This window comes from Hyaena hyaena, unplaced genomic scaffold (assembly GCF_003009895.1).
Source record: "Hyaena hyaena isolate Hyena2069 unplaced genomic scaffold, ASM300989v1 scaffold_628, whole genome shotgun sequence".
Taxonomy (NCBI): domain Eukaryota; kingdom Metazoa; phylum Chordata; class Mammalia; order Carnivora; family Hyaenidae; genus Hyaena; species Hyaena hyaena.
The window spans coordinates 860,387-883,936 of record NW_024081261.1 but is presented as its reverse complement, the minus strand read 5'-3'; the positions used below and the strand labels follow the sequence as shown (position 1 = coordinate 883,936).

At 49.0% G+C, this 23,550-nt stretch overlaps 1 protein-coding gene across 1 annotated transcript in view; it reads right to left on the bottom strand.

The window, feature by feature from the left end:
• The window catches only part of IRS1 (insulin receptor substrate 1), a 59,599-nt gene extending 39,041 nt beyond the window's left edge, over window positions 1-20,558 (bottom strand). The window contains exon 1 of the mRNA XM_039257610.1: window positions 16,738-20,558. Within this exon, the coding sequence (XP_039113541.1) occupies window positions 16,759-20,466 (3,708 nt within the window). The 5' untranslated portion in view covers window positions 20,467-20,558 and the 3' untranslated portion in view covers window positions 16,738-16,758. The remainder of the gene's footprint in view (window positions 1-16,737) is intronic.
• Between the last annotated feature and the right edge of the window lie 2,992 nt (window positions 20,559-23,550).

Below are 23,550 nucleotides of genomic sequence, written 5' to 3'. Positions count from 1 at the left end.
AGCTTGGTACAGACACAGATGGTTACATATAGAAATATTTATAGATCTGTCTGTATCTATAGGGTGGAGTATACACATGTGTTTCCTTGCTTTGGCAACTGGGAGGGCAGAAAATAAGTGACACCCATAGCAACAAACACAGCCAGTGCCAATATGTTGGTTTCTAATACAGCTCTCCAATGAAAGGATCCAGGGCTTCTTGGAGAAATGGAAGACTCCAGGACGAGGGGCAGAAAATAAATAAGATGATCTCAGGGGATCGTGTCGTGTCACAAAGAAAGGAAACGCATTTAAAAAAATATTGAGTTAAAAAGGAATGATAAAACAAGTTTGCTTGAAAAAACAAAAGTATGTAAGTATTCAGCAATTCTGCCAATGGGTCTTCAAAGACCTTCAAATTTCCTGGCCACGTAAAAGAACCCTAAATTGGGGGTGTCTGGCTGGCTCAGTGGGTGGAGTGCATGACTCTTGATCTCGGAGTTGGGAGTTCAGTCCCCACGCTGGGTGTAGAGATTCCTTAAAAGTAAACTCTTGAAAGAGCCCCCAATTATAATCGTATTGGGTGCATTTTCGTTTTTTATAGAAAAGTAAATTATAAAATATGAAATATTTCTTATAAAATATAATATATAGCAAAATAAAATATATAATGCATAATAAAATACAAAATATAAAAAATTTCTTTCAGAAGAATGTGGTTATGTAAATAAATTTCAGCTAAAGTATATATATTATATTTGAAACCTGGAATGTCTTCTCCAGTTTAATGAGCATTGTCTAATCACTTATGAAACATTTTATGTTTATGGCTATTTTCTGCAAAGAATTGGTTGAAATTCATTTCCAGACTTATTTCCTCTTACAGCAAACTGACTAGTAACAGCACCAAGGTTATTATGATTTCCTGTATTATCTTCTGCACATTTAAATGCAGTCATTGAAGGGACGCCTGGGTGGCTCAGTGGCTTAAGTGACTGACTTTGTCAGGTCACGATCTTGAGGTTCATGAATTCCAGCCCCGCATCTGGGCTCTGCTCGCTGTCTCTGCCCCTCCCCTGCACATGCTCTCTCTCAAAAATAAATAAACATTCAAAATAAATAAATAAATGTAGTCACTATGTTTTATTTTTAATTTGTTTTTATAACCTTACTGTCCCTTGCAGTAGATTTTATATATATCTTCAAGCCTTCTGATAAAAATAAAATTTGCATACCCAATTAAAAAAAAACGGACAGAGGCCATCACTGGTCACCACTACTAAAATCAGAATAGGGCCATCCTCTCCCTTAAGAATAGGGGACTTAAGTCAGCTCTAAAGAAATCTCACCATAAAAGCTTTAAACCACTAGAAAATGATACCTGAAACTGTGGGATTTCCTCCTGTGATCTAAGGCTCTAACAAGAATATACTTGAAAGTCCTTAGTGGTAAAATATACAATAATATAAAAATAAAATCTTTCTATATAGAAGTAGTTTCAAGACTTTGGTCTTTCATTTTTACAAGGAATAAACGTAGAGAAAGTATACTAAATACTTGTCCAACAGAGTATCCAGACAAAAGTTCAGAAAAGGAATGGTATTACACATCACCAGTTTTGCATAATAGTGCTCAAAAGAACAGTTTTGATACCCAGTGAAAATTACTAACATCAACGCCACAACATAAGCTATGGTTCATGACACCAAAACACAGCTATTGCCCAAAACGCAATGGTGGCCATACGTATGGGCAGTCCCCAACTTTGCCAGCTCCCCCCAGAGATATTGATACCCCTCACCCTCCTTCCCTAGTTGCTATCTGCTCAAGATCTTGACTTTATGTGTAAGACCATCTCTTCCAAGCAGACACACATCAGCTTCAACTGTTACTGCCTTCTGTCTCATATACAGCCATATTACAGCAGAAAAATCTGACTCTGCTGCGTTTATGAGTCACAAAGTAAACGTAATCATGAGTGATAAGCCACAAAGAGTACAAATGACGTACTTACATCCAGGGAAAAGGACAGTGATGAGTTTTAAGGTAAAAGTGTGCGTACAAATGAATGTTGTCAGCCTCTCAAGTCCTTAAAGGGGGGCCAGAAGCCCTTGTCACATCTCTCGGTAGGTCTCATTTGTCCCCCTGGGAAGTTGATCCTTGACAGCTTTCTCCCTCAACCAGTCCTTACTTAAGAGAAGAAGCTCTATGAGGGCCTGAATTGCTGTCTGTTCTTTACAGTTGTAACTCCAGAACTTAGGACGATGCCTGGCACTCAGCAGAAACCCACTAACTCTTTGTTGTACTAACTAACCAGAACATTCTCTCACGTCTGGTCTACAAACATTTGAGCCTTTGGCAATTCCTCCCACTGTTGTCATGACCAGTTATGCTTTCTTCGAATATCCAGGTTTGGTGATTACAACAACTTAATTATGGAATGGATGGAAACATTTAAGAGTAAGTGTGAGGGGTGGCAATGGAGTTAAGAAAAACTCTCTGTCCTCCTGAATAGAATACGATTCTGGTCTACAGATAAATGAAGTGCTGGCATACTTCCCATACTGTGGTTTAAAAACATATGGTCTCACATTCATTTTTTCAGTATCTACAACAAACAGTATCTACCAAATGCCAAAGTCGCTGCATGGAGCATTCGAACCCAGTCAGCCACGCTGGCTGAGACAGAAATAGCCTAGCTCGATACCCGATGCATATACCTGCTGGGAAAACACTGCGAGGTTTTATTTAGAAAGTAGCGTAAATGTCAAATGACTGGCCGAGAAAATTGAAATCCTCTTGAAAATAAAATACAGGGCATTTATAGCACAGATTTCGGGGAGTTGTGGGGCTTTAGAACAAAGGGTGACAAATGTTTTGCTATGTGTAAAATTGCTTAGATTCCAAGTTTAAGTTTTAGTGTAATACTTGAAATAGCAAAAGCAGTGTTTAAGAGGAATTGCTCTAATAGCTGATAACGCTAGTTCACAATATAGGTTCTAGTACTGTGGCCATCAAATCAGTCCAGCCTCAATGGAGTGTGGAAACAGAATGGGGTTGAGGGTGGGGGTAGGGGGGAGTAGTAATTAGGTTCAACTTCCCAGACCAAGGTTAACATTATAGCAGAGGAGCTAACAAGTGCCACACTGGCAGAATGGACTCATTTAAATTTAATTCCTTTTCCCAGAGTTTCCTAGTATTTTAGTAGAGGGGCTAACTAGCAAAGTTATAGTCAAGAAGGACTCAGCACAGAGAGCAAACTAGCCTCTTTGTAAAGACAGAGGCAACTGTGATACAATAACTACTTTTCAAATAATTTTCTCGTTGCTTTTGATATCTTTAAACCTCAGTGAGAATGCTCAACTCTGACCTAGATTAGTAAACTACAATTAACATCAAAAGAACTCTATTAGATTAAAAGTTGGTTAAACTACTGTTGGAAGCAGAGAAATAAATCTTGTCAAAACAAAGCAAAGTTTCCATCAATCTTTAAAAGAATCGTTTGAGGGAAATAGAGGAAGCATCCTGAGATTTCAGACATATGAATGATGAGGTTGTAATTAATTTCACCCGAGCTTTTCATATCCGGTCCTATCAGATTACAAGAGCTGCTGTAATTTGGTTTGATTGTTTTCAATACAATGGTAAATCTGAATTGGATTTTTAAAATATCTGGGGCACTGAAATGGTTGGAGGCTCTCAAAATATACCCACAGCATCGTTTTTGTTTGGGACTTTTCTAAAGTTATCCCATGCCTTGATTCAATAACTGCTCCCTGAACTGTTGATAACAAGTTTTTAATCTGGCAAGTGCCTGTGGGCCCTTCCCTCCTCGGATACTGGAGTCTACACTCACAAAGCTCACAATTTTTAGTAGGAAAGAGTGCCAGAGTGCCTGGGAAGCCAGTAACCAGAGCAAGCAAGGGGGGCAGAGGGGGCGTCCCATCATCACAGGAAGAGGGAAACTTTCTGAAGGAAAGGAGAGAGGGAGGGTGCCAGGTGCACCTGAACCCAGTAAATAAAATACTCTTAAGTGTTTTCTGTGATCTTTTAAATGTATTCATTTTACAAGGCAAATGCAATTTGACTCATTTGCAATGAAACTCTATTCTCAATTCTACAGAGCTAAGAATTCTTCATCTTCCTAAATACCTCTGCCACGATTTTTAAAAAGAACATTCCCCAGCCCCCACTGCCCTACTTTCCCCCCCAAAAAGGCCTAAAGTTTCCTAAGCTAGTGAGTAACTATAAATCATCTCAACTGGGGTAAAGAAGGAGCAGTGGAATGGGGCTCCCTTTTTACAGAAGAGACACATTAATTTAAAGCCCACCTAAAAGTAGCCATTGAATTAGATCAAATTGGGTGGCAAGGGCTTTTGTTGTGCACTTGATCATGCAAAAACGCTTTCCAAGAGCCCATCTAATACAGCGTGGTGGGAAGCAGACTTTGAAGACACAATAACATTCTTCCAGCGTTCAAGCTAGAGGCTAAAAGCACGAGCCATTCCTTTTTCAGGCTTGAGACACATTCCTCACCCGGAACTAACAAGCCCATACACTGTCTGAAGGTTGTCCCTTGTAGGAACTTGTGAGGGACCAAAGGCTTGGGCTGCAATCTATTTTTAAAGACCTAGTGTTAGGAATGTAACCCTTTTTCTTGGAATGTAGTTTCTACTCCCTAGCCCTCCTCACCTACACACGCACGCGCGCGCACACACACACACACACACACACAGGAAAAGCTTAGCAAAAGGGAAAGTTTTCATTATAATCCCAATGACTTCCAGGGTACCCTGCCAGTGAAAGTAAAATATTTTCAGAAGTAAAGTCATTACCCATTCTTTACAGGGAAAAAAGTAATATTTATATACCTTATTCTAACCAGAGGGAAGGGGGATCAGCTTTGAAAGGAAGGTATTGTTAACTGCCGTTCAAAGAGTGTGCTGGAATTGGGGAGGAGGGCAGAGAGGACAAGGCACGGAGGAGCTCGGGGGGTGGGTGCGAGCCGCCAAGATCAGGATATAAATACACCACTCAACTAGCCCCTCAGAACACCTTAGGGATCTCCCTACCCTCTTCCCTGATATGACGTATGTTACCCAGTGTCCCAATTTGGTTTTGTTCTGTGGCCCCAGGAATGTTCAAGGCATCTGAGGCTCTGGTGTAAGAAAAATGTCAATACTGCCCGGTAAGAGATCTGGGACCCCACCGGCCTTTGGATACTGCCAACCATCATGCATTTGGATCCGACGAACTGGCAACTCTGCGTGACACAGTCTACGTTTGTGCTTAGCTGGGAAAACTTCTTTCAAACCGTTGAAAAGTCTTGGATTCCATTTCACCCATTGCTCTCCACACTCCCCCACTAAAAGCCTCGTTCTCTGAGCCACCTCTGCTCTGGTCCAGCTTGCAACATGCATGGAGGAAAGGGTGGTGTTGGTGAAGGGGTAGAGGGAGGAGGCCTGATGCCCTGTGGCTTTGGGCCCCTATGCAGTACCCCATTTCATCTCCAGGACTGTGAGGCTGCCCGAGGACTGTTAGGAAGTGTAGTCTGCTAGCCTAGGACAAATAACATCAACACTTCCACCAGCTACCACTGGCATCAACAATATCGATGACAGCCTCTGGTACTAGAAACCTCAGTAGTCGTTCATATTTTTCTCAGAGGTGACCTTCCAGCTTTCATTCATTCCATCAGAGGCATATCTCAAGGGGGAAATCAAACTCTTAAAAAAAAAAAAGATCTGAATCTGCACCTGGACCAATGAACATGTGATATAAAAATATTTGCTCCCCCTTCACAAACCTGAATGATAGGAGCATATTCTGTACTATTTTCTCAAATCACTTCCTGTCCCCACATTTAAAGTGATTTCCCATTATTCTACTTTGTAACACCCTGTCCTTCTTCCTCATCATATGACATTTTGCAGTAACACAATTCATTGTTTACTTCTTTGTTCTCTGCCTCCTATAAGCACCAGGAAGGCAGGGACACACCAGTTTCAGTCCCCAGGGCCTGGCTCACAGTATGAACTCAATAAAAGTTTATGGAGACATTATATGCGTTTGTGTTTTTCAAAGAAAAATCAGAAGGGAAAAAAGTGGTATCACCTAACGCGAAAGGCATCGTTGCTATTTCACCCAAAGCTAGGCATGTTTATTATAAACATTTAAGAATAACTTTATTCTAAATATTCAACATGCAGCTGATGGATAGTCAAAGATGCATCAATATAAACAACTGCATTTATAAATACACTCATACATTGTATAAATCAGAGACTGTGTCTTCTCCCATCAGGAAGTGGTGTCTATTTTTCTATCCCTTGAAACTGGGCATGGCTTTGTGACTTGCTCTAGGCAAGGAGAGAGCAGCAAACATGGTGTAAGCAGAGGCTTGGGAACTACTTGTGCACACCTGTCCCCTCTCGCTGCGGCTGGTTGCTCACCCAAGTACTATGTGAAGTTTGGGTTAGCTTGCTCTGGTTCAATCAGCAGCAAGCACCAACTGACACCATCATCCACCAGACAAGTAAGGGAAACCGTTTGAAACCGACCAGCCCATGGCCAACCATCCACCAGCTGCAGGCGCTGAATGCAGCCCAGCTCCCCGACCCTGCGGAGTTAGAACTGGGGTCTAACAAATGACTGATGTCTTAACGAAACAGGTTTCGGGGTGCTTTCTTACACATTAAAGCGAAACGATGCGCACACCTAAGAAACTAGCTTGCCTCACATATTAAATTCTTTAACAGCTGTTTTAAACGTTCCTTCACATTGCGGAATTTCATCCCTTACTCCAGAGGATATGGAAGAAAAACCGGTATTATTGCCTTTAGCAATAATTGTTTATTAAACTTTTTATTAAAATATTTATTACTTTTATAAAATATTTATTAAATAATCTTATTAACAAGTCCCCCAAAACGATAAAATATCGATCATTATGATTTAAATGTTATCTGTTATTGCAGTCTTGAAAGTTTCTATTTTGTAACGAGAACTGCCTCATCCTATTCATAATAGTACCTGGACCGCAATCAGCAAGAACATCAAGGCATCAGCCATAAATGGGTCTAACCATTAGGGTTCCTGTTTGGTACAAAGTAGAGATTATCTCAGTCATACACGCAGTGATACACATTTCCTCAGGAGATAGAACACATTCTCTAAATTCCCCTCGCTTTCTTCAAAGTTATTAATAAATTGAATGAGAAGAAATCACGAAAGCAACTTATTATATTATTTACATGCAATTATGATGTCTAAGATAACCTGCTCCCAGAATTTGAAAGGGTTTCCCCATTCTTTCAGACTCTTTCAACGGAAAGCATTAATTCTTTTGAACTCTCAAAAACAGGAGACCTTGGTGACCAGAAAGTCTTCAAAAGGATCGTTAACCTTTATAGTTAATCCTACCACACTATATTAAGAACTAGTTTTTCATTCCATTGGAGGGGGCGGAGAAATGCTGGCCAACTACCTCGGAAGTGCACCGAGGAGAAAACAGAATAATAAAGACTTGAACTTTGAAGACTGAGACCCCTTTCCCTTCATAATCAATTTGCACAAACACTTCAAAATTAGAAAAGCAGATCCCTTCCTAACTACTGCTTTCCCTCCATCACTGGGCTATACTAGATTATGCTTTTTATAGTATGACCTGAAGAGTCACAAGAGGCATGGAAAGAGGGCTTTCCTTTTATCCTTTTAACAAAAAAGGCAGTGAGTCTATTGTAAGAGACACGCTGTCTGCCGTGTTCCTTCGGTGCAAAAACTGGGGATCTGAGCCTGTTCTTCCATGGAAGACTTTAAGCAGTTGGGCACTTAACCAACTCCCTATTACTAAGCTTCAAAATTTACGAGCAGTTCATCTCTGGAAACATAAACAAAATCCAGCGCTGACGGTGGCCTATGAGAAGGCGACCTGGGGAGCAAGAGTGGGAGGGAATCTTATTTTTCACTTTATACCTTTTTTATAAAATGCTTTAAACTGCCTCAAACTTAGAGCACGTGCATGAATGCCGACACCAAAGCATTTTTTTAAACAGTGTGAATAGACCCAGCAAACTATCATAAAACTTGGAGGTCCTAAAAACAATGTTTTTGTACGTTTCCGTAAGAGACTACTAGAAACTTAAAAACAAATATGACTGCACATCATCAAAGCAGAGAGAGTGCAAGCGAACACACTCAAGAAACAGCAGTGACAAAACCTCAAAGGAGATTAGACTTGCAGCCAGAAGCAAGCACAGGAACCAGAGGTCAGAGGGTTAAAGCCTTTCACTACTAAAAATAAAAACCACCCACCCGAAGGGGGGCGGGGGGGGGGGAGTCCTTGAATGATAGAGCTTCTAAGATGGAGAGAAAAGACTTCACTATTTCCTTTGCAGCCCCCACCTTCAACCCCCACTTCCTAACAAGGAGCAACCTCGAGCAAGTCCTCATGAATTCCTGTTCATTTAACACCTGGACCCCTCTCTCCTGGCCGCCTCGCCTGCACAAAAGAGCCAAAGATGTCTTTTTCTTGCCTCTTGCTAATACTATGTTTGTCAGCTGAATATCCCAAAATGGGCCACTCTTCCAAATAGTTTCAACAGCCTTATAAGCTATTTAAGCAGGCCGGTGTTATTGCCAGCCAGGAGGCCAGGGGCAGAAGGATTAAGAAAAGCATAATACTTTGAGGTAGCTGGGCACTTTCACCCAGCAAGTATATGAAAAATGCTGACTTTCGTGGATTTCATGTTCTGAATCTTGTTTTTTTGTGCTTTTTTCCCCAGATAAGCTGTGCCATAAGAAATTTGGTAATTCCTTGGACAAACTCCCTTCACCATGCTTCTTCCCCCTCCACTTCCATGTTTCTACCCCCATCCACTTACAAGAAAATATTCTATGGGAACACCATAGGTACTCAGTGGTGTGTATTGAGGAAAAGATGGAGGGAGACCAGCAAGAAAACATGGTCTGGGGCCTGTTAGGCTGAGGGCAGATCATATACGTTGAGTTTGGGGGGTAGGCTGTCTCTGATCTTGCACCAGAGAAGCTAAAGTTCTTCTGATTATTCCCACAATCCCTAAAATTCAAGGCTGAGTATGATGATGTTCTGGTATCCTAATGAGCCCTTCAAATAATTTATAAACAAACATGAGAGAATAAAAGATGAATAACAGTTGAAGACAGACTAACTACTGAATATTTCGCAGGCCTTTAAGTGTTATATTTTTATAAATGTCTTTTCTTAAATTTTTGCCTGTTTCTCATGGGTTGTTTGAGAGCAAGAATCATGAGTTTTTGTGCAAAATATAATTTGTTTGCCACACTGTACATGTTTCCAGGGGGGAAGTGGGGGGAATGTCTCTTTAATCATTTCAACAAACATAACACAACTATCAATTTCTCAAGATTAAGTGATACTGTTCAGCAGCATGACCTAAATATGTCAGGGCAGATCAGAGAACTCGCATCCAAGTATTTTTTGGTCAATAGAAAACAAGGGGGAAAAGTTTATGAACTTGGGTTTACTGGCGTTTTCTTTACAGCCCAACCAATTAGCATCCAATGTATGTGGGTTTGGCTCAAACAGGACCAGGGGTAGATGGCAGAAAGTATGACACAGAGTGGTGAACAAACAAGCGAGCAAACAAGGAATGGCAGAAGGAAAACAATGAACGCTCACTCAGTAAAACATTACTCAATAAAACATTCAGGGTAGGGGTAATAAAACCACAAAATTTCCTCTCTGCTTGAAGACAGATGCAATGATCCAATTAAAATTATAGCCTAACCCATATATTCAATTCTACTGCCATCATTAATGAAAATGCAGAAAGAGGGTTGAAAAAGAAAAACAGCCTTTTCAACATAAACACATCATTTTTAAGAGCTCTGTTATTCAAAGATCACTGGCTCATTGAGGAAGCACAAAACATTTATCCAACCAACTTTATTTTAACAAATAGATTACAGCAGAGCCTGAAGCAAGAATATTATTAAAATGGGAAATGTTCCTTTCCCCATAGATGACAGTACCTTCTACCCATCTAATCCATCTTTCTTTTTTTCTGTGAATCAAGAATGGGCAAGATACTACCATTTATCTCCACACTGTAAGACAAGAATAGAAGTAAGTAGATGATATTTCCTAGATATCATTTAAAAAAGCTTTACAATAACTTTTTTGGAGGGGCAACTATTTCATATTACTTGGAAATCAGCATACTCATATTATATCCCATACCAATACTAGAATGTAATTCTGTTAAATTAAAGTACAATGTCATCACAACTTCTAAACATGTTTCAGCAACATTTTAAGAAGAGCTTTCAGAGTCTGCCGCATAGCTACGGACTCATAAGGAAATAATAAATCAAGTATATAATTGTAGATGTGGTAAAGAGAGTTGCAGAATCTTTAGTGTGAAAAGGACTTCAAACTGAATTCACAAGACACTATTCTCCTTGAATACAATTTCCAGTAACTGTAACATGAGGAAATAATTGAGAAAATAGGTTGCTTTAAAACAAGACCTTGCAATTCTGAAGTGTTCCATTATCCTAAAGTTACCACCCCACCAAAATAAAAAGAACCATTAATACACTATACAGCTAAGAAATATACATGATTGTAGCAGAAGGATTGGAAAGGAGTAGGTCGATGAAGTTCTGAATGAAAGAGTCAATAGACTGTTCTAATGATTTATGCAATCCACACAGAGGGACCCACAGGGTCGGAACTTCTGAATACACTGGCAGCTTGACAGCCAAGATAACACTAGGTCAGCAAAGCTGTGCACAGCTCAACTAACAAGTCAAAAATCCTAGAACACACAAAAAGCTAGACTAGGGGCACCTGGGTGGCTCAGTCAGTTAAGCATCCGACTTTGGCTCAGGTCATGATCTCACAGTTCATGGGTTCGAGCCCCGAGTTGGGCTCTGTGCTGACAGCTAGCTCAAAGGCTGGAGCTCAGATTCCGTTTCTCCCTCTCTCTCTGACCCTCCCCTTCTCTCTCTCTCTCAGAAATAAGTAAAACATTAAAAGAAAAAAAAAAAAAGCTAGATGACACTCACACTCCCAGCAAGAGAAATACGGAGCTTTTTCACATACCTAACAGAGAAGACTGAAACAAAAAATTGTAAAAGACTTCCTGTATATCTCACTTGCTGTCTCAGGTTTCCTCTCTGATACCTCACTGAAGGATTCTGATGGTACACATGAGAAACACTATCAGTAAACAGACCATCCTTATAAGAAGGGGGGATTCCCAAGAGAAGAAATGGAATAATGTCACAGGTGTTGATTGGTTAAAGCTTGACCTGTATTGTAGGTGGGACCTTCCAACAGTTGACCTTAGGATGCAAGAAACTAGCAGGCAGCTTGCAGTCCCACACACATTTGATTTTTCAACAAAGGAGGAGGAGGAGGAGGAGGAGCCCAGTTAATCTAGAGAAGTTTAGAAAAATTGAGACTAGTGTAGTCTGGAGGTCTTGTCTTAAGATCTGTTAAAATCTGCGCCCCCTTCCCCAAACCCAGAAAGGTCCTGAACCAAAACTATAAAGAGTCAGTCATCCTAAAACTAGAACAGGAGGAAACAGAACATTCTCATGCACTTCATTATGACCCCATCGACAGCTTCTTCACAAAGAATCCTCATTACAACTGACCCATTAAAGAGTATCAGTCATTGTCTCCACAATATTCCTATGTTTAGTGCTGCAAAGGAGGTCAGAATAATTTAGAACAAAACTCTTAAAGTACTGATGAGGAAATAGGTTTAGAGAAATTAAGCGACTTGCCCAAGGTCGCTTAGCTACTGAAGGGCACAGGCTGGGTTACAACCCAAGATCTCTGGCTTCCAGGAACTGGTTTTTCCATTCCATCACTAAAGGTATCATAAAGCTATTTTCCAGGAATTTTGATAACCTCCTCTCCCCCCCCCCCCCCCCCGCGCAAAAGCAGGGTCTGGGGAGACATGAACTTTTGAATTGCAAGTCATTTATTGTAGACAATATTGTAGATCGTCTTCATTTGGGGCGGGGCAGGGGGGGAAGGACAGAGAAACAACTACAATATACGGAATTTTTTGCGGTTTATTTTTTTAACATAAAATGTTACTTCAATGAGAGCACAGATTAAGAAGATTGCTAGAGGTTCAAAGTTTTCTGGAACAACAGAGAAACTCTCCCACAGCTCAGGGCAGCCGGAGGCATAGCATTTACATCAGGGCAGTCCTTCTTCCTTACATTTACACCTAAGGAAAACCCCTGACTTTGGGGCTTATGCTTCAGGGATGCACGCGGGGTGCTGGCTGGTGAGAGGGAGAGGAGAGGATTTCTTTTATGTTCCTTTATTTTTAGAAAGGACAGATCTGAACACATTTCCCATCCCCTAAAGTAAGACATCTCACATGATGCTGGTTATGTGAGAGCCACGACACAAATCTAACAAACTTTCAGAAAGGTAGCCAGCCTGCCCTGACCACCTTTCACTTGAGCTGTCACGAATTAAAAACAAAAAAATAAATCTGGTTTTGAGAGTTTAAGCAGCATTTCCCCCAACCCCAGTACCAAACCCTACCCAGGCCCTTGCAATGAATCTAGAGTCTCATGATTTGCAAGCTATATCCGGCATTTTCATTTCACTGAGAGCTCCCCTGGGCCTAGAAGGGTCAGTTTTTGTTGATCTTATCTGGCTCTATGCTTTGCAGAACTGCGGCCGCTCGATATATAGTGTTGACCCTGATGCAATTTCCAGCCAAATGAGTTTTTCCAGAACGATTCCCCAAACAGTGCCAGCCACAGCACTTGTATTTCCTCCTCCGTTTGCCCCCACCCCCCATTAGTAAGGGACGTAAATGTAAGAATCTTGAGCCAAGCCAATCAATCCTACAACCACGTGCTCCTGGATTTCCAGACAGGAAGATGAAGGAACGTGGCGTCGTAGTAAATCGTAGTAAAGCGAGAAGGGAAACAAAATGGGGCACGTCACATGGTCATGGCCTGGATTTTTCTCAATTAAAAATAAGAGGAAGTGTGTGTTTCCGGCCTCTGTCAGTGGGCTGGTTGGACTTTCTCATTCTTAGGATTCTGGGCTGGATGCACGAAGAAGGCTGAGAGCATAACATCTTCGGGGGGGGGGGGGGGGGGGGGGGGGGGGGGGGGGGGGGGGGGGGAGTCGCGCATTTGGCTCAGCTCCGCAGGCTCCAGAAGGACGAGGTGGAAGGACAGAGGTAGGCGGCGGGCGCCCCGAACGCCCAGCCCGCGGGCCACCGCGGGTACCCCGGACGGAGGCCGGAGCCCACGGCCCCCCCCCCCCCGCTCGAGGCCCCACCCCGCGCCCGCCGCAATGCTGCCAACACTCGCGCTGATTGGCTCTGGAGGGAGCCAATCAGCGCCCGTCCGCCCCGCCCACCAGAGCCAGTTCTGCACCGAGGGGCCAGGGCTCGCCGGGCTCCCCAGGCCACCGCGCGGCCGGCGGGGCGGGGAGGGGGCCAGGCAGCCCAGCGCCCCCAGGCGACCGGAGGTGGGCGGGGTGGGAGGTTCGCGAGGGCGGCCTCAGCCCCGCCGCAGGTTCCCCAGCCCCCGGCTGAAGGGGCTAAGAGGAGGGAGGGGAGCCGAGTGCCAAATAAATAGGGAGGAATGCAGGAAGCGGAGGTGACCCGGGAAACGGGAAAGTGCCAGAGCTGAGACGGTATGCGCCAGACAAAAAGGCCACACAGGCAGGGGAAGGAAAGGAGGGAGGCGGAGGGAGAGACGGGAGGTAGTCGTGGAGGTACGGAATCCTTGAAATCACAAGGAAATGCAGCGAAAGAAAAGAAGTGCTCTCCCCCCACCCCCCTTTTTTTTGAAGGGAATCCTAAGAAAATGATGAAAAAAAAAAAGGAACCGAAAAGGGGTGGCTTGGGTCTGTGCCTTTGCCAAAGCCTGATCTATGTGCCCGAGCTGCAGTTTCAAAACTAAAATACAAATTGCGGTAAAAGCTGGTGGGCTGCCGTGTCCTTTCTGCCTTCTTTCTTGGGCTGTCTCAACCCACTCTCTGCAGAGTGTAGGCCACAAGGGCTGCGAAATGCTGAAATGAGGCAAAAAAAAAAAAAAAAAAGACAATGCCAGAAACAGGAAACAAGAGATGGGAAACAAAGACAATGGGAGAAACGGGATGCGGGAAAAGAACTAAAAAGCAGAACTCCGAGGAGACACAGGTTGACAAAAATTGGTAGCTGCCATGAGGTCACTCAGAAGGAAGACCACTGGTCCTGAGCTCCTGAGCTGCCCCACACATGTGCTCCTTTAACAGCAAAAAATACTGGAGAAGCCGCAACATTTAACAGGAGGGGCTAAAAGGAAGCGCACACCCCTTACTGAACCTCAATTCCTTCCATGTTTCAGGTTGTACCTGAGCAATCAAAGATAGAAATTAATGAGGAAGTTAGGAAAAAAGGAGGTTTTCACAAACCAACATACTCATTCCTGGAAAAAGCTGTTTGCCAAGGGCAGGTCTGATTTTGTGTTTCACAGAAGAATGGACTGGCAGATCACATCTTTAAACTCAACAGGGCAATGGCAAGTGAGCAGAATTCAGGATGTGAAGTGGGTCAAGCGGCATTCGGAGCCTCACAGACAACACTGGGGCACGCACCTCTCCTCTCTCCATTTACAACTTACAAATACACACTGTAGGATTTTTCTGGCGTGGTGCTGTCAAAGCGTGGTGTATTGCTACTTCAGGATTATTAGGGATATGACTATATGCTTATTCCAAAATATTATACTCTCCCTAAGAAAACATAGAAGATCGTTTTGCTCTGGTCGGTTTGTTTTTAAGGTAACCTCCACATGAGGATTTTATTTCAAAGCCCCTTTAAAAAGATGAAAACTCTATTTGGTCATCAATTTCTTTAAGAGCAAATATTATTTCTTCTACTCTACATAAAAAAGAGACCTGCTCAAAGTAAGAAAACAGGTGAGGAAAATTTATTGTTTCCTAGCCTCTTTCATCTCCCCTAAGGCCAAAATTTTGGTTCTGCTGGCTTTTTTTCCTTCAAACTCTCATTACTTTATAAACAAAACACTTTGCAACATAAATGGTTAAAGTATTAGAGGGATTCACATTCCCCAAAAACATTTTTTTAATCATTTAAAAACAGCCAAAGTTTTTAACTGATGTTGATATACACAATTAAATCTCTCTTGTAGTGAATCATGAAAATAAAGGTTAAATAAAAAAATGATGCTTTATGTAATATATTGTATCACCTAAAATCTTAGTCTGTTTTTATAGCTATATCTGGCTCTAGAAAACAGAAAGATGGGGTCAAATATTAGAAGCTGTTAGAACCAAGGAGACTGAGGCCATTTATTAAGCAAATAACTATCAATAAGAACCCAACGCACAATTTCTTATGAATGGACACACATTACGAAGAATAATGCTTTTAAAAGCTCATTCTGTGAAGCATATATCAAAAAGACTATCACAAGATAATCAGTTCATCAGAATAAAATGTTTCCAAATGCTGGAAACTTCTACACTGCCAACTCATCACATTATTTGCAAACTGTACTCCTCTCTTCTTCCCACAATTATGACCACCAGAAAACAGGCTCAACAGAGTGAAGGACAGGCTGATTTCCCATTACAAATGTTTTTCATTTTCAATAGAGCCTTAGCCACAGAACACGTAACAGGCTAACTTTCCACATTTACTGAGGTGTCTACTCTTGCCCTTAAGGACCAACCATAAATGCCCCCAAAATGAAGAGCCTTCACATTCAATGCAAAACCAAACCAAACCCCTGCACTTCCCTAACTCAATACTCCTTCTTTTCCACGTAAAAATGTTAAGCAATTTTACAGAAGATGTACGGTAGCCCCCAAATGGTCTGGGTGATGTTTCCCTGGGGCCTTTGCAAGAACAGACAACTGTAAGGCAGACACGCCTGGGTGAATTTCCATAACTCTTAACTAATAGTGGGTCCCGGACACATGCAGACTTCACTGCACACCCTGTGTAAAAACAGCCATGGCTGTGAGGCGATGGATCGGTGTGTGCATAGTATTTCACAAATCCTGGTTCAGGAACAAAAAGAGAATGTCACCCATAATTACTTTCTACAGAGTCATAAATAGGCAAGCATTTCTCTCTAAATATGTAAGCCTACATAAGCTCTTCCTCCTGAATCGTTTTAGGGCAGCAGGAATAAAAATTGACGTTTCCACTGCTATTTTTGTGGTCTTGGTATTGTGAAATCACAGAACTAAAGGACACGGAGCAACTTGATAAGATCACCCTTGAGAGCTCCAAGAAATGATATGCAGTGGAAGGTTTGGTTTAGACCCTGTATTCACCAGTATTTTTGTAGTCTGTTCCTTCTAGGGACTGACTTAAATATACAGTCAAAAGAAAACTTCAATAAAGAGAACAAGGTTCTTATATATGAACTTCACAAGCCTCAGCACTGGCATAGGATATGTATTTTGAAAAATCATACAGTTAAATATATCGCTTGGGAACCTCAAATGAAAAAGGCCTCCTGGTCCGCTGCTCCAACAGGTTTATATGACCATCAGCCAAGTGTCATGGGGGGAGGGGGCGAGGAAGGGGGGACACCTTGTGTGCCCTAATCTCTCCCATCCTGTGAATGCACCCCCCTAAGAAAGCAGTGGGAAGGAGAGGAAAGGGGCCTAGGCAAAGAGGAAGAGAATTCCAGCACAAGGTGCAAAGCAGATTTGTCTTCTGACTTTGTCACCATGAAACGCACCTGCTGTGATGTCCAGTCGAGCTACTGGAGGTCCTCTGGCTGCTTCTGGAAACTGATGCTGGCATAGGCGCTTAAATCCTCGCTGGAGCAGCGGGTGGAGCTGCTCTCGCTGCTGCCCAGAGGCTGATGAGGGGGCGGGGGCAGGGGCGGCTGTGGTTGAGGGGGGCGCTCTTGAGGGCGCTGTTTGAAGTCCTTGACCAAATCCAAGTCTATGTAGTTAAGACCGTTCTCCAAACCCCCGGCAGCCCCGCATGCTTGGGCCGGCTCCTTGGGGGCTCCCCCGAGCTCCCCAGGCCTCAGCCACACGTTCTCGAAGGAAGCAGAACTGTGGCGTTTCACCTCCTCGGCGCCGCCGTTGCCACCACCGCTGCCCCCTCCTGCAGCCCCCGCTCCGAAGGCCACTGTGTTGGCCGCCCGGGTGGCACTGGGGGTCGAGGAGAAGGTCTCAGAGCTGTGCCGCCTCCGGCACCCTTGCGGGTCCGCACGGATCACTTTGGCACTCTGGTTACGGTTGGGACTGAGGTTCACCCTGGTGAAGGCGCTCATGCCTCCGGGTCCCTGTGGGCCCCCCAGCAGGGAAGAGCGGGCCACCAGCTCCCCCGCTTTTGGAGGCGCGGTGGGGGCTGCGGAGGCTGCCGAGGATGAGGCGGGAGCCGCCGCGGTGGCCCCTGGAAGGCTCGCCTCCTCCACCACGACACCTGTCCGCATGTCAGCATAGCTGATGGGGGCAACTGGCGAGGTGTCCACGTAGCTCTGACCGGGACAGCCCATCTGCATGGTCATGTAGTCCCCCCGGCCGCTGGGCACTGCCCGGGTCGGCCTGCACAGGCTGGCAGCCCCAGGAGGTGCGGGGCCCACCCTGCCTGGCTGGACCCCAGCACCCTCCTGCCAAGCAGCCCTCCGGCCAGGCCCAAGGTCCATGTTCATATACTCTTCAGTGCCAGTCTCTTCCTCTCTGGGGGCTGGCTGGAGCTGGGACGGGCACCTGACAGAAGGCGAACTGCGGGAAGCCACAGGACCCGATAAGTAGCTGGGCTGATCACTCCCAAACTCAATATTCACATATTCCCCTGGGCTCTTGGGCTCCGGAGGGTGCAGCAGGGGTGGCTGTTGCTGCTGTTCTCGAACCCGAGGTAAGGTGCTGGCCTTGGGGTCCCCCAGGGACAGCCTCGTAGGCCGAGCCAGGCGGCTGTTGGTCTGGGCAGCGGTGTCCACCTTTCGAGGCAGATGGGGCTGCAGGACCTGATGGTGGATGTGTGGGAGGCCAGAATCGGGCCGGACCCCGCAGTACCCGCCGCCCAGGCTGTCGCTGCTGGTAGAGGAAGAGGAATCTTCTGCGGCCGCAGCATACAGAAGGCGACCAGAGCTGGAGGAGAGGCGGAGGTGCTGGTGCTGGTGCCGGGCACTCTCCTCCAGCTCCCCGGGGCGCTGGGTGTGCTTAAAGGACCTTGGCAATGAGTAGTAGGAGAGGACTGGCTTGTGCTGGGCGTCCTCTGGGCCGTAGTAGCAGTCGGAGGGGCTGCTGGTACTGGAGTCCCCCACTGGCGACATGTTCATGTAGTCGCCAGTACAAGACAAGAGCTTGCCGCCGCCACTCTCCACGGGGAGTTTGGCATGTGGCAGGGCATGAGCGTGGTGACCCCCCACCCCGTTTGTCCACAGCTTCCCATAGCTGCTCGCAGACGGGGCGGTGCTGCTGCCGCTGGGCCCGCCTCCAATGTCAGGAGAGCAGCTGCCGCTAGGGGACATCATCATGTAGCCATTGGGGTCCACTCTCTGGGGATGGCGCCTGAGGGGGTTGATGATCTGCTGCGGGGCAGACACGCTCTTGGGGCTCATGGGCATGTAGTCCCCGCTGCCCTTGCGGCTGCTGGGCACCGGGGCCACTCCTGGGGACATGGGCATGTAGCCATCATCCGTGTGGAGAGTGGAGGTGTCTGGGCGGTGGTGGCCCCGGTGCATCTCCAGACCCTCCTCGGGGTAGGAGTGGGTGGGCACGAAGGCCGAGTGCCGGTAGCCGGGAAGTCGGCCCCCGCTGCCGCCTCCTGGCGGGTAGGCAGGCATCATCTCCGTGTATTCCTCTATGGAAGCCACCGAGGACTGGGATGGGGTCTTCTGGTGAGAAATGGTGGGGGATGTGCCCGCCGAGTGAGTCCGCTTGCGGAACCGATTATCCAGATCGGCAGCAGCGGCTGCGTCATCCGCAGCCAGGGCTGGGCTCGTGCCCAAGCCGGCTCCCGCGACGTAGCGGTGACCATTGCCACCCCGAGGCAGAATGTAGTGCCCGTTGGGGGCGGTGAGGGTGGCGGATCCTTTGCCTCCCATGCAGATGTAGTTGCTCAGCTCCTCCTCCCCGCGGGCCGGTGGGGTGTGGCCCAGGGAATCCGGGGTGACACTGCGGAAGGAACTTCGGAAATCGCAAGGGCTGGAGCCGTACTCGTCGGAGGAGATGAAACCGCCGTCGCTGGGGGACCCGGACACAGAGGCACTGGAGCGCCGCGGGAAGAGGCAGTCCGAGGTGGAGCCGTGGCCGCTGGTGCTGCTGGACGACAGGCTGACCGGGCTGGTGGCCGAGGGCGAGCAGCGGGACGAAGGCATGGGGATGGAGCGGCTGTGGTTGAGAGGGGGGTGCAGCCGGGCGCTGCCGCGATGCCGGTGCGCGTGCGTCCTGCTGGTGCTGGGGCTCACCGGGCTGCCGTCCACCGAGGCCGGGCGGGACATGGTGCCCTCGCCGTCGCTGGACGCGCGCACGCGGAAGGAGCCCTGCTTCCCGCCCACCATGCTGGCCGGGGAGGTGGCGGTGATGCTCTCGGTGCGCGAGCGGCGCGTCAGCCCCACCTGGCTGGGTGGGGGGTTGTTGAGGTGGTGCCTGCGCAGGGGGACGCTGATGGGGTTGGAGCAGTTAGAGGACGACTGGCTCTTACTCCGAGGGCGGAACTCATCGCTCATGGCCCGCATGGCCTCCAGGATTGTCTCGTGCATGTTCTGGGCCACCACAGAGTCATCTACCTGCATCCAGAACTCCCCGGGCCCCGTCACCGCGGACCGGCCCACTTCGATGAAGAAGAAGTTCTCGGAGTGGCCGCAGCGCCTGATGTTCATCAGCTGCAGCACCACGGCCGCAGCCTCGGAGTTCAGCTTCACGAAGCTGATGGTCTTGCTGGTCAGGCAGAGCCGGTAGATGCCAATCAGGTTCTTTGTCTGACCCAGGCCCTTGGGCTTCAGGATCACCTGCCAGACCTCCTTGAACGCAGGCCCCGGGGGCACGTCCCCGTAGCTCAAGTCCTCGCCAGCCTCGCCGAGGCCCGAGCTGCCGCTGCAGCTGCCGCCGCCGCCGCCTCCGGCCCCGGGCGCCGCGGCCGCGTCGTGGTGGCTCTTGGCCCGGTTGTGCAGCTGCAGGAGGGCCTGGTACCAGCTGTCCTGCTCCGCCTCGCTGTCGGCCGCGATGGCAAAGTGCTCGTCCCGGGTGTACAGGGCCACCAGGTGCTTGTTCTTGGAGTCCGCCCGCTTGTTGATGTTGAAGCAGCTCTCGAGGGGGATCGAGCGTTTGGGGGCGCTCGACTTGTGCCGCCACTTCTTCTCGTTCTCGTAGTACTCGAGGCGCGCCGGGCCCCCCGCCTCGCTGGCCGCCCGCAGCACGAAGAAGCGCTTGTGCATGCTCTTGGGTTTGCGCAGGTAGCCCACCTTGCGCACGTCCGAGAAGCCTTCGGCCTCCGGGGGGCTCGCCATGCTGCCGCCGCCGCCGCCGCCGCGGAGAGGGAGGCGCCGAAAAACAACCGGGTGGGGGGCGGGGGCTCCTCGCCACGGCCCCGCACATGCAAACGGGGCTGGAGGCGGCAGAACCCCCGACTCCGAACACCGCGCCGCCGCCCGCGCCGGGGAGGGGCAGCCGAAGGGGGACGCGGCGGCCGCGCCGAGGAGGTGGCCCCGGCCGGAGTTTACGGGCGTCTCATGCCCTGAGGCGGAGGCAGTGCGTCCGGCGCGAGCGCAGCCGGGATCCTCCGAGAGCCCGGTCTCCTCGCAGCCGCCGCGGCCGGGAAGGAGCGAAGATGCATCTCTCGCCGCCCGGGCTGGAGTCTGGCGCGGGCGGGCGGCGGCGGCGGCGGCGGCGGCGGCGGCCAGGGGTCCCCGCGTTGCCCCTCCAGGCGCGCGCGCCTTCCCTCCTGAGTTCCCCTCTGGAAGTAGCGATTCCCGAGGCAAATTAAATATCCTTGGGCAGGGGGAGGCGAGCTGCCAAGTCCCAACGTTGCACGGGGTTCTCCCTCCTCCTCCTCCTCCTCCGCCGCCTCCTCCGCCTCCTCCCACCCCCCAACCGCCCCGCCGCCACCAGCCGCCCAAATACCAGCTCAATCGCGGAGACCGCGGCGCTGCGGCTGCTGCTGCTGCTGCTGCTGCTGCTGCTGCCGCCGCCACCCGCGGACGGGTCCGCTGCAGCCCCCGTTCGGGCCCATCTCGGCGGACGGAGAAAGTGCCTTCCCCACGCGAAACGCTACCAGGCGGCCGAGGGAGCTGGGGACGCGCCGGAGGGACAGGCTCATCCCTGCCCCTCGCTCCAGTCGGCAGGGGAGGAGGGGAGGGGACGAGGGCGGGAGGCGAAGGCGGAGGTTTGGGAAGGAGCCGGGGAAGACGCCTCTACCCCGGGAGGCGCTGCCTCTGCAGTTACTTCTCCCCTCCTCCCTCCTCCCTCCTCCTCCTCCTAGGAGAGTTGCCGAGAGCCCCAACCAAAACAAGCGGCGGCGTCTGGCTCTGCGCGCCGGCCCCCGCCGACCGCGCCGCCGTCTCACTCGGAGGAGAACGACACGTGACGGAGCCTCCGCGCTCCGCAGCCCGGCCGCCGCCGCCGCCGCCGCCGGGAGGCTCCCGCCCGGGTCGCTACATTCCCGGCCGAGCCCGCCCCGCGCCCGCCCCTCTCCGCCCCCCGGCGCGGCCGCTGCGGCGCCCGCGCTGGGCCCCGGCGCAGCGCTCGGCCAGCGCCCCTGCGCGGCCGCCCGCCCCGGCGCACAGCCGTGCTCGCCGCGCGCCACCCAGGGCGCCCCCGGCCCGCAGGAATCCCCGCCGCGGGTGCGGGCGGGGTGTTTGGGTGGCTACCCGAACGCACGAGGGGAGTCTGGGAAAACCGCGGCGGGGGGGCGGGCGGGGGGGCGAGCTCGGGAAGACGCAGGAGTGAGGGTGGGGGGCGGCGGGGGGGCACTGCGGCTACGGGGCCCTGAGTGGGAGGGCCCAGGGAGGAGGGGGTGCGGGAGCTGGGCTAGATCTTACCTAACAGGTAAGATCGACCCCTCGAGAGGGTGGCTGCTGGTCAAGCGTTTTTCTTCCAGAAAATATAAAAGCTGGACTTCAGTCTCAGGGTGATAGGCCACCGTGGGGAAATCTGTATTTTTATAAGGTCTTCTAAGGGACTTCTGGGCCAGCCTTCCACCTTGGATCCCCGAAACCACTGCAGGGAGAGGTGTCTCGAAGGAACAGAGGGACACCCAAGGGCATGTACCAAGGGGATTCTGGTCACTCCAAAATGAGAAGAGGGATCGAGTGTTCGATGCCCGGTGGGGGTAGCTGCTGATTAATTAGGGAGAAAATGTACATATCACGGCTTCCCCCTACCTCCTTCCTGGCGAGGGGGTGGGGATTCACAGGGGTGAGGCTGGGCGAGAAAACTAGAAGCCCTTTCCCATATTACGAAATCTATCTGTGTTTAAAAAAAAGATGTTAGGGGGGACTACAGAATGCTCATAAGGCCAAAACCCTACTGGGTAAATCTTGGCTTAAGTGTTTGTTTCACGCACAGTATCCATACCCGTTGAACCACCCCCATAACATGTTTACCCTTGACCACGAGGAAAATCAGGAGAAAACAAGGATCGGGCCGGCTCTACGCTCCGGGAAAATGGGTACTTCCTGCGTAGAGCAGGTCAGCATCCCGGATCTGCTTGGATAGAGTCCCAACAGTTACCTTGGGGTCTCCGTCTCACCACACGCAAACGCTCCCCAAAGTTGTTTTTGTAAGCTGACCTATGAACAAGCAGTTTGTCCCTTGGTTGCCCAGCTGGCATTCAGAACCCTGCGAAGATGACGTTTGTCACTCAGGATGATGCTATCTTGATTATCCACCCCATTCCTGGCCAGTTTGGGGTTCTGCCCCCTCTGCACGCCGGAGACTCCCCTGTGCCTCCCGCTCAGGGACACTGCAGGATGCTCGCGGGGAGACGCAGCGGGGAAGGGCTGGGCATGCTCACTGGCCCGGCCGGCTGGGCCGCGGCGGGGCGCGCCTGGGCCTGAAGCGGGGGTGAGGGGCGGGCACTGTTTCTTGGGGAAGCCTTCTGATTGGTTGGGGTGCCTGTCTTTCAAGCCTTGTATTTCAGGAGGGGAGGTGGGGACGGAGGGTGAGGGTACCAAGGTAGGTTGCAAAGCGTAGTAAAAAAAAAAAGAGAGAGAGACAGAGAGAGAACCGAAGGCGCCATTCAGTGGTGTGTGGTATGTGATTTGGGAGACCCTGCATTTGCTGAAGCCTGGGAGCTTCTCATTTCTCCTCTTACCTTCAGGTTCCCAGCCATCATGCAGGCTCATCTAAACGTGGTTAATCTATAATTTGTGGACACACTGTTGAATGGAAAGCCCGCCCTTCTCTCCCTCTGACAGCTTGGTAATGAGGGCACACGTGCCCACTACAGCAAAGCTATAAATAGCAGATATTTGGAGCTGGTAATGAGACTTGTAACGACAGGGACAGGGACCGAGATTGTGTGGCGTAGCTTGCTTTATGGGGAGCAGAGAAGGGGGATGGGGAGCATGGGAGACTGAAGTTCGTAGTCAAGT